Source organism: Metopolophium dirhodum, chromosome 2 (genome assembly GCF_019925205.1).
Source record: "Metopolophium dirhodum isolate CAU chromosome 2, ASM1992520v1, whole genome shotgun sequence".
NCBI lineage: Eukaryota > Metazoa > Arthropoda > Insecta > Hemiptera > Aphididae > Metopolophium > Metopolophium dirhodum.
Window position 1 is genome coordinate 31,158,878 of NC_083561.1, and position 12,466 is coordinate 31,171,343.

General features: G+C 33.6%; 1 protein-coding gene across 1 annotated transcript in view; it reads right to left on the reverse strand.

Annotated features, from left to right (window-relative positions):
* The window catches only part of LOC132938988 (protein prickle-like), an 83,869-nt gene that overhangs the window by 27,859 nt on the left and 43,544 nt on the right, over positions 1 to 12,466 (reverse strand). Inside the window, 1 exon segment of the mRNA XM_061005972.1 lies at positions 6,139 to 6,381. Within this exon segment, the coding sequence (XP_060861955.1) occupies positions 6,139 to 6,381 (243 nt within the window).

The window sequence follows — 12,466 nt, forward strand, 5'->3', positions numbered from 1 at the left end:
ATTTAAACTTTTTAGACTTCAGAGCAGAATTTCTACGCTATCCGATGTATAAAACCTGTGTGGTATATAAAGTAACACCATTGATTATAATTTATAAATACTAAAAAAAAATACATAAATGAATACCTACTATTAAAAACCAACATGAATCAACCTACCTTTAAAGATTTAATAGTTAACACAACATAGGTTGTGGGTGCATAAGCGTGCATACCGCATAAGTATATCTATACGCAGTTATGATTATCATATGCCATACATTAGGGTTTTAGGCCCGATTTCACCAACACAGTTAATCACGGTTAAAGTTAACCGGAGTTTTAATCGGCCGAATTTGGCTGGTTAAATATCTGTTATCAGCCGATTAAGCGTTAACCGTGATTAACTGTGTTGGTGAAATCGGGCCTTAGTGTTTTACTAGTTTCAGAGACGTCGATAATATAACGACCATTTTTATCAACATTTATTAATAATATTTTGAATATTATACAAATAGAAAAGATTAATTCAACGAAATGACCGAAGACCGAGTGTGCTTATTTTATTTCGGTGTCGGATTATTAGTAGGTCAACCAAATTAATAATAGATATTACGTCGAAATAAATCGAAATGCGTTTTGCCGGATCATTAAGCTCAACAATAAATTATATAGTCTTATTAGTTAGCCTATAGCCTATAGGTACTCACTATATTTATTGATTAATATGCCAAATATTATCAATAAGCACACATATATTATCATTTTAATTATAAAATATTGTTTATATTATAAGAAACAATAAACTGAATAAACTAGTTTTCCATAAGAATTCGTAAACGTCGAACGCACCAGCTCGCAAAATGACCTCAATTTTTAAATAGATTTTGAGCCCATTTTGGTTTTAAGCAAGATAATAGGTTTAATGAATATTTTTTAAACTACCTATGAGTTTTGATGGTTTATTAACACTAATTAATACAAATTGTTATTATTCTTTTCTCGAATTAACGCGGATGATGGTTTTGGTAATATGTACTTATAACGTTCATCAAAATGGTTTTTTTATATAAAATAATTTCGTTTATTAAAATTTTGGATTATCATCCAGTTATCATTTCAGCGAGAATATTAGAAAAATGAATAATTGAGTAAGACAATTAACATAGATTACATAAAATATTTTAAAATGTCACTTGTATCATTTTGTTCTTAAGGATGATAAATGGCATCATAGACTATGATGAAAAACAAAAAACACAACTACCACCGCCAGCGTCATTGTAGGTTCATCACTGGTTATCGAGTAAAGAGTTTTGGGTTAAAAGTTTAATCTTATTATTCATTTTTTTGGGTTTGAAGTACATCGTGTGTACACATAGCCACCACATTCAATTCCCTCCATTACGGTTCTCATTGTTGGTGTACCATACATTTTAGATTTTATACTTGTTATTTCAACGTGTTTTTATCTCATTAACTTCGAATGTTGATATCGAATATTAAATTACTATTGGTTAGACCTTCCTCTTACATCAAACTCAATTCCCAGTTATACGTCAAATTCTGAATTTTTGATGGAACTATTGACGTTACTAATGACTTTTTGTGCAACATTGGTTCAAATGAAAAATCATCCTATTATTTTAACAATGGTCAATAACACTTTATCCTTTTACAAAATGTTGGTAAGACGTATTTTATTGTTAAGCCCTCCAAAATAAGAAAGGATGTACATTTCCATATACCTGTAGATTTGACCTACCTCAAAACAATGTAATAAATCATTACTATTTAAAACATTTATAACATGTATATATTGTAAATTAAATATTTGTATGCTTTATTTTATAAAAAAATATGAATAGTACATCTGAGACCCGATCAGCATCCAAGAAATTGAAGTCTACGTTAAAAATGTTGAGATGTTAAGAAAAAAGTTCTTTTAACTGTCGTTAGTTTTGATATTTCAAACAATTGTAATTTAATATAAGATTATAAGACGTAGATGGGTTATAATTAAAATGAATATATTAATCTATTATACACATTAAACATTTTAGATCTGACATTATATGCGTTTTTGAAATATGACTCCTAAAAATGATTAGTATAAATTACAATATTGTTTAACAATCATAAATGTCTTTGTTACTAAATAATTTTGATTTTTTCAAAGTAATAAAAAGATATTGATTGACAAACTGCTATTATATTTACCCGGAACTTGGAAGTATTGTTCCCATAATATTTAGTTGGGTACTTTTGTATATTAGAATTGATGTAAATTAATGTAAGTACAATATTATCTTAAATAACATATTTATTAATTATTAATTGTAGGTACCTATATGTACATTTATGCGTATAAGCTAGATACATTATTACTAATTTAAGTTTTACATGTAAATTACAATGGCAGATATTGATAATACCTTTAATATAGTTAAATATAGTTTAGTTTAATGTAGTTTGACTTTAATATAGTTTTTTGTGTATAATTGACTTTTTTTCATCAATATGTTTTCTGTCAAATGATTACCTTTTTAGAAATAGTCTAGATTGTCCTAACTCCTAAATGTCCTTAAACACTAAATAGTTTATAGAATTATATTACTAAAACCTTTCTATTTAAAATAACCTAACCTAACCTAACCTGCAGTAAAATGTAAAATGTTTATAATTTTATAAATCATAATGTATTATATTTTATTCATTTCCTATTTGTATCTATGCTACTTTATAGTCAAATAATTATCTTTGTGATTAAATATTAAACTGTTTTAATAAATAATTTTTTTCGTATAAACGTTTTAGATTCCGCAAAGCGGAACGAAAACGCTATTTGTTTTATAAAACCAGCGTGGTGTTAAGTTACCTCGGGTGGAAAATTATTTAAGGTGGGTTTTTTTAATATGATATTTTTCTATGTTGTATACATTTATGAGAAAACGGGATTCTTAAAAATATTTAAAATTAATAAATATTATTTTTTTTTTTAATATAGTACGTCGTATACCTACCTCTTCTAGTGTACTATTTAGTGGCTATAAATAAACATATTTTTAACAGTGGGATTATTATACTATTAGTTAATTCTTTTACAATAGGTAAGAGAAAGCAATCAACGATATCATAAAATCCTGGATGGAAAATTGTTTTAACATAATTTTATCGTTGCACATATTATTAATATACATGTTGTGAGTACAGTGCCGAAATCACAATAATATTGAGAGATCACAGTGCTAAAATATAATTTAGACCCACGCAGAGGAGTAGACAAATTATTGGCTCGAAGTTGGTCATGGTTTGTTGAAAATTAGCCTTACAAATAAAAGACGGTACCTAACAACATTATGTTTACAATAGATGTCATGTATTTTATAGGTACCTACATCATATTATTATGAGTTATACCTAAGGGTTGTCGACAACGAGTTTCCATAATATTATTTCTGACCACTGACCGCCTGTGAGGTGTATAGCTGTGGATTCCGGAAATCGTGAAATCGACTGCTTGAGCGGTCGTATGCGCGGAATCAAAATAAATACGAGCACGCAAAATACGGAAACGACTACATCCGGTGTTCCGGTTCCGTGTGTGGAGTAGTGGAGGAACGGCAAGGTTTGGTGACGACACGGCCGTAGATTTTTCGTCGTTTGAAATAATTGTCGACTGTCCGTGCTCCGTGAGTGACACATTGGGCGGACGAAGACGCGACATAGGTTCGATCGAGTATCGAATGGAAGCGGTGCTCGGACGGCCATAAAAAGACTGGCAGCGACGATCGAGTTTTTATTAGACTGCTTGACGGAGATTACCGCGATTACTGACTCTCGGACATACTGTGCATATTTTTTTATGCTATGTTACAAGCGTTGTATAAGAATTTGTTCAATCAAATTTAATATTTTAAGTTCATATTGCTCAAGTTATAAATTATTGTAGTCCGTCTAAAAAATAATATAGCTTATTTTTGAACTGTTTCGTACGCTACTCTGTTCAATGTTGTAATATTTTTTTATCCACTTTGCTAAATAATTGTCATTGTACACAATGTCCGGACAATTAAGAAATTTCCCCACCTTGATCGCACCCACTAAAAATTGAACACTGCTTTAGTTATTTTTGTTCCTCCGGTTTCCTACTTCGGCCGTAACATATACAATTGTGGACCGCGTTTGCCGACATGGTTTAGTAGGTTTACGTTACTTGCAACTGCAACTTACATTCGTTCGTGTTTATAAGAATAAATGACAGTGACCGTCGACTGTATAGTGTTGTTCTCTACGGCCAGTCCTCGACGATATTTCCTCTAAGACTGACCGATGGAAAATGTTATAATATTGTATACGGTATACTCGTGAGTGGGTAACCACAACAATTTCCGTGTCGTTGCGGTTAGTCAAAGTGCAGAAGAAAACGCGATTGTCGCCGACTTCTTTCCCCCCCATCAGCCGAGAGATTTTCGTATGCAGTCGTTGCCGAAGGCGTAAATAGTCACCTCGGCAAAACGAATCTATAGAATTCTATTCACGAACCTCATCACTTCCGGTCCGTATCACACGTTTGTCGAACATGACAGGAGCCGATAAGGGTGGTGAGTCAAGGTTTACTAAACCAGTTTACTGTTGCACACAGCCGTCACCTAATTCTTGCTATGTATATTATTTACAGGTTTTTCGTACGATGACGTATTTACAATTTTTATTGTAGTCTTGCATAATGTTTAGTGGAAGTGTGTAGGTATACACTATATCGGTTTGCAAAAACCAAATAATGAGCTCAATAATTGTTGTATACGCCTAAATACATATAAATATCTAATGATCATAAATCTTAATGTTTAATAAAATATGCAATATTTCAGGAATAAGTGTTGAGAACTATTAAGTTTTGCAGTTTTCTATGACATAGTTTTTTAAATGTTAGGTATTCTTATGTTCTATACAGATTTATTATTATTATTATTATCATCTATTTTTTTCAATGTGGACGATAAAATGTTGAGGCCTCGGTGTATTACAACTCTGAGGCGTATCACGGCGGTCTGTTCTCCGCGCGTGTAATATAATATTATAGGATAGGTATGTTTTACAACATCACATGAATATTATACTTGGATATTAAATGTCAAATTTTCAAAACGGCTCAAAACAATCATTTCACAAATCGGTTTCACGCAGCGGTACTGCCGCTATAATAAAACGTGACGTTTAATTAGGTCATCATTATCGAATTCGAGATTATATTATTATATGCATGTGGCGGCAATAATACGCACTCACCCGTGGCGGTCGGCCCAATCAAAACAAAATAATAACATATCGACTGTTCAATGCGCGCGTCGAGTATAGGTATCCATATACAGAGTTATATCATATTAACACGTGAGTTAACGTATTAACACGTGAGTTAATGTATATGACGTGCACCAGTGTACCTTACCTGCAGTATAATTTGATATACTTACCGTGTGCAGCAACACGGGTAGGCAGGTTATGTGCAGTTTTATGTTATTTTAACATGTTTTTCGTTTATATCGTATGTCCTATCTACACCGCGGTGATATATTATATTACTCGGGTATTATAGAAATCTGTTAGCACGTGCGTTATACAATATGTATATGTATACGAAACGACCGTTTTACAAACGAGTTGCTGTGGAAGCTGTGTGCGTAGGCAAATGAAAAAAAAATATATAATCACATTTCCTATACGCCTATATAATATTATCTATAGTATGATATATACGTATTTTAATATAATATTTTGTTATGATATTGTATACAGAGTGATCTGTTTAACCGTACGGCCATACTGTAATATTCTCATTGGATATAGAGGAGAAACATTATTGGATTTTAATTTTATATGTATTTATAATATTATTGTTTTTACACGCCGCATCGTGCAGCAGTGGTTTTCAAGGATCTTTACTTTTTTTTTATGAAAACGTTAAACCGCTATTACACCTATATTATCGTTTTGATCAAATAAATATTCGAAAAAGAAAACACGGTCGTCGTCGTGAAAAAAGTCGACTTTGAAAATTATCCGCTGCTATATAATATAATAACATAAACCGACCGCTCTGTACGTAAAATGCCTATTGTATTGTATTATTATTATATGTATAGTGTTTTTGACTTACGTTCGCACAAGGTACGTCAGCGACCAGCTGCTTAGCCACGCCGCGTCCCAGGGCGTCGCGTTTCCTCTGCGCGCTGAACAGCCTCAGCTCTTTGCGTTCTTCGTCCGACAGCCCCCGACAGTACCGCACCTCGTTGTCGTGTGGGGGCAACTGTTGCAGGAGCTGCCTTACCCGGTACCGCTCGCCCGCCGAGTTCAGGTACGGCACTTTGTCTTCGGGCACGCCCGAGAAGAACAAGTGCACCTGGAACAAAAATAAAATAGACCATTAGCATATAGGTGATAATATAATATTGCACAACTAATCAAATTAATAGACTTCGTTCAGGATTACTATAAATTTATAACTATATACTAAATATATATATATATATAAATAAAAAGAAACGATAATACAAGGGAAATCATTATTAAACTGTTACCATAATATTATATTATTGTACACCTGTTGGCAGTGGTGTATCCAGAAAGTTTTGTTTGGGCAGAGGGTTAAAAATTAATTTTTCATCATTTTTATCGGAAAATTATTTATTTATGAAAATGTCGTTGTTATTTAACAATTGTCGTGGGGGAGATGAGGTAACAGCCTCCCCCCCCCCACCCCTGAATACGCTACTGCCTGTTGGATACTGTAAACAGTGTAAACACCGATGAGTATACATAATATTATGAATTTCACAAAATATTTTCATGCCTGTTTTTTTGGATCACAGTTCAGAGTGAATTTCCAACTATTAAGTACTCTTATTTTATTTGTGACTAAATTCTATTTTATGAATAATTAAACACGATCATTACAATATGTGTATGATTAAAATGATTCGATCCCATAAAAATGTGTGACAATTTTTAATTCAAAATCGACGGCAATTGCATTGTTTGGGGGTATAAAGAATAATAAAACCATTTTTTGGGTCGTCATTGTCCGGAATCGTGTTACGGCAAAGGTAAAACGTCCGCAGTTTATTGTGTTGCACCCACAGTACAGATATCTAAATATCGATTTTTGACATTGTTTATCATGTTTTTCGTCAACAATAAATATGACTGAAATAAAAAACAAGATAGAATTTTTTTTCAAAGTTACGAGTATACCTCATATATAAGAACGTAACTATACAGTATACATATATTATGCATATGTGCGGTGCCGTGCGTTTATTTATTTAGTTTCCTTATTTACCTTTGGGTTGTTGACAAATGTATATTTTAAAATTTCCAAAGTAAGAGTAAAAAAAAAAAAAAAACGCCTTGTTCCAAAATGTATGACGTTACTTCCTAACCAATCACAATGGGCTGTAAAATATTATATTTGGTCTGCGTTTTACCATTATAACAGTACGTTTTTATAAGGGACGTAGCTTTTGCGGCACGTTTAATTAAATTTCGAGCACTTTTTGGTATTCGGAACTCGAATTAATTAAATATCCTGAACATAATTGAAAACAAATATATGTATAGGTACATATAAATATTATAAATACATTTACGCATAACTAAGTGAATTAAATGTACGCAATGAAATCATAAAAAATGTGTTGTATTATTCGGGACCGCGAAATAACGAACGTTTCGGCAATGCGTAATAATAATTTATGTGTAAACATTTCGTTCACATTGCGAAAATGCGAAACGCGTACGACGCGGGCCTAACCTACATAATATATTATTATTATATTATATTACTCTATACAAAATAGATGTAAAGGTATGCAATAAAATTCCGTTGTTACAATAATTGTCCGAGTGCATTAAAAACCGGTGGGTTTAAAATTTAAATCGAATTATCGATCTCGAAGGACGAGTGCCTTATATATTATAATATTATATAATATACTACCCAGCGCTACAGTCGAGTATAGTAGATGTTATAAATTATCGTCAAAAAATTACAGCCTCCGGAGATGTCCAATTAACTGTGAAATTCTCGCCAACATTATAATATACAAATATAAACACTTTTAACCCGATTAATTCACATTAATAAATTTATGATTAACTCAAGAGTGTATGCAAAGGTTTTTATCGGGATTTCATTACTAGCCTCCAGAGCTATCGCTGTATACGGTTTCCGATCCGATCAACAGGTGGGCGTGATTTGTTTAGGACGTTTTATTAATTTGAACACACGGCGCGCGAGCGTTGTTATTAAACAGTGATCGTTTTGAATACGATTATCATTAATCATTGCGCGCGACAATACAGTTTCGGTTTTATGCACACTGATTTATTTACACACACACAGAGATCCGTGTAATACCTGAATATAATGCGAGTAAATTATTATAATATTTATAGAATATGATTTGGAAGGAAAAATAAAATAATAATAATAACGACGACGACAATATTATTATTCCGTTCACGTTAACGAATCATCTCAGAGGCGATACGGACCCGAAACGGTCGAGATAAAAATGAAACCAAAAAAATCCTAATAACGTTACCACTATACATTATTACGATATAAGATTATATTATGTATAATATTGTATGTACGGATATCGCGGTCGAAGTTTTCTAATTTACACCTGCGCACATAGGGATCTAAGAATGTCTAGCATACGTAATTTTATCGTCCGTCCCGGGAAATCGTATCAGTTCCGGGGAACATGCATACGGCATACCTTTATCTCACTGTATAGTAGGTAAACGATATTATACCCTTTAAGCGCCACTCGACGTGCTAAATTATAATTATAATATATTCATTTGGTACTATATTATAATATTATTATTGTATTTGGCTGGTTTATACCTCCATTTACATTAATATTTAATATTGAAATAAATTAAGCAACCGCGGTACATACACGTGGGCAGGGTGGGTGGTTCGATCTAAAAGGAAATATTTTTCAAAACGTTTTATTCTCAAGTCGTCATTATGTTATTATTGTATAGAACACGCAGTATCAGCCGTATCAATATGTCGATTAAATAGGTGTTATATAATACTGGTTGAATAATTTGGTCATTGAATTATACGCAATAGGACGTAAGACTTGGGAGAAAAAAAGTGACTGCACTGTTTTCGCATAGATAGAGCAAGGGACATAAATAATTCTGTTGGTGGGGGCGGGGGAGAGCAAATGTATCGGTTTGTTGGATACGACTACCGCGGTACTACAACTACATTACGATGTGGGTACCTACACAAAAATAATTTATTATTGTTATCAAACCGTCGTTTAACGTCACGCGTCGACGCGATTCGAACAAATCTGTTTCGACTGATACGGAATGAGGATAACTACATTATGCGCCTGTATCTGCGCTACAGCGGAGTGCGTTTGTACAATAATAATAATAATAATAATAATATAATACCTATATATAGGTATAAGTTATATAATTATAATTTATAATGTATTATACAATAATAATGTGTCACCCGTGGTATAGACGACGCGTTTGTTAATAACAATGGGACGTCGTAATTACTCGGACGGTATAATTTATGGACGTTTGTCCAGGCGTCGGCATACCTTTAGTAGTTGTATGCGTATCGGCAGGCGCGTGCTATATATTAACGCCGCGCGTGGAGTCCTGCCGATCGGACGTGCGACAAATGATATTCGCCGCGCAATAATAATAATATAATATATTACTGTGTATAATATAATATATATGCAGGACCTCGACGTCAATGAGGCGTATATTATCAACATGTACAGGGTGCTTCGCCAAGCCAAGCTCACTGCCCCCGTGTTTTCCTTTCATACGTTGAAATTCTGATTTTTGACATTTTAAAATTATAATATTATATTAGGTGTACGTCTCATAATGACCATATTGTTTTTCGAATCCGTGAGATTTGTAGTACTACCTATAAGGAGGGTCCAGTGGCGATACAGACGTCTGTTATTATACTTATTAGATGTTTACGATAAGGAAATGGCTTTACATAAATATAAAGTGTATGTGGTTTTATATCTAGCATTTATTATAGGTACTAACCTTTTTTCATAAATTATAAGTGTTCATAGATTGATATTAATTACTTACTAAAATTTTCAAATCGCCATAGCTGTCATGTCTTCTAGACCCATTATTACGGCCCTACTATCCTATTAGTTCACAAATTTAAATACCTAACTCAAAAACTACTCGTTCGAGTTTGGACTTTGGAACGTGCACCACTTTTTAAGAACATTAATCCGCTAAACACTTTACAGCAGAAAAGGAGATGGTTCTCATTCGAAAAAACAGAAATTTGTAACTCCTTAGAACACTCTCTTTGAGTAGTAGAAAAAAACTCAATAATTTGATAATATTGTCTTCGAGTATATATTTAAAAACTCAAAAAAATCAGATATTGAATAACTGCATTACCAATTGAATAAAAACGTGGAGAGCATGCTTGGTGAATCACCCTGTATATGTGTACAGACAGCGATAAAGGACGAAATGACCGCGAAAACCGCGACGTGCAGGATCGAGATTGCGTGCACACCTATACATATATTATATGTATTGGCACGGATTGATGGTGGAGGGGGGCTGGTCTCGGGAGCGGGGAGGTGATAAATCGCCCTGGGAATTGACACGAGTCCGTCGAAAACACGCATAATGTAGTGTATAGTGTGTAGGTAAATAAATTCACTTCACCGTGTTAAGCTTATAATTTATATACATATTATTAGGTATGTATAGTGTATGTATATATATATTGTGCAGTGATATATTATATTATATATATAATAGTCAGGTAGATATATAAACGATTTAACAATGATATATATATTATAATATACTATATGATATACCTCTATACACATAACATTATTATTGGTCATCTAAAAGTGATGTGGACGTGAAGTATTCGCGGAAATGTCCTGAAAATGGCGAAAACGATAAGAGACGACGCTCGTCGTATTTTGGTCATTCGATTATTTTTCGCTCTGTTAGTCTCGGACGGAGTCTCGAATTCTTCGCTTGTCGTTTCGAGTGTCTATATATAATACATTTGTTGAAAGTGAGTTGTTACACGGTCGTATATTGTCAGGGGTGTTTTTTTATCGCCGACGTTGCAGCTGCTAGCAGTTCACAAGCATATTATTTTGTCTGCTTGTATACGTTTTTATGATCGTCTATAATATCACGGTATACAGGTAAAAGTGAGTATATGTAGATACCTAGTACCTACTGCAGAAGTAACTATATCTGGTACATATTGTATCCGGACGTACGTCGGTGGGGCGAGCTCGCGTAACGTTATATATACGGTAAAAACGGAGAATAAACCTTTTTCCTATGTGTAGGCATATTAAAACATACATAATATTATTCCGAGGTGTACACATTATATACGATAATTTTAATACGTTATAATCAAACGGCCCCGGGGGGAGAGCGATACATCTCACGCATGGGCGTATACACGCGTGTACGTAGGAATAATATATATCATGGTACACTGCTCTGCACCAGAGTAGTTTGAGGTATACACGGTGCGTATATGTGCACTACAGGTCCCGACGCGTTTTCCTGTATACACACATAATAATATATAATATAATATAATATAATATTATTATATATTATTCCTACACACACTCGCACACACATATATTATATATATATATATTCGAACGGCAATTACTGCGTATAATTAATGTTAATGTATAATATAGAGAAGTCGTGGTGGCCGGTGGGGTGTTGTGGGAGGGGGAGGGGGTTAGCCCGCTGGGTAGCGTGCGCGGTCCAGGAATCGTTGATGCTGCGGCAGCGGCATAGCATCACCGGATAAGTCGTATCAGACTTGTTGCAGTCTATATATTATAGTACATAATGTATGATCATATTATTATTATAACATAATATTGGATCGCATATACATGGCGACGGCTTGTACGCGTTGTTATTATTATTATTATTATTATCATCACCATCATCATCATCATCATCATCCGGATATGTCGAATGCGAGTCAGCGACGAGTCTCGTTCACGGGTAAGTTTTCTCGACGTGAAGGGAAAGACGAAAAACACGCACTTACGTCGTCTTAAACACGCACGCACGCGTCGACACGTCCTCGAATGTATAATATATATTATTATATAATATCATATCATCGGTGTCTCGCTGAGCGGACGACGACTCGGGACGACTAAATTGAGCAATATAATATAATATACATTTAGGTCGGGACTAGGAATATATTAATTCTTATATATAACACGATATAATACGCGGTCATGCGATGTACCTACCTATATACCTGTACAACGATAACAATATGTAAGTTGCATACTACGGAAAATTCCGATACCTGTATGAAATATATTACAAAGTGACCTATATATATTCGACCGGCTATATAGACTTAT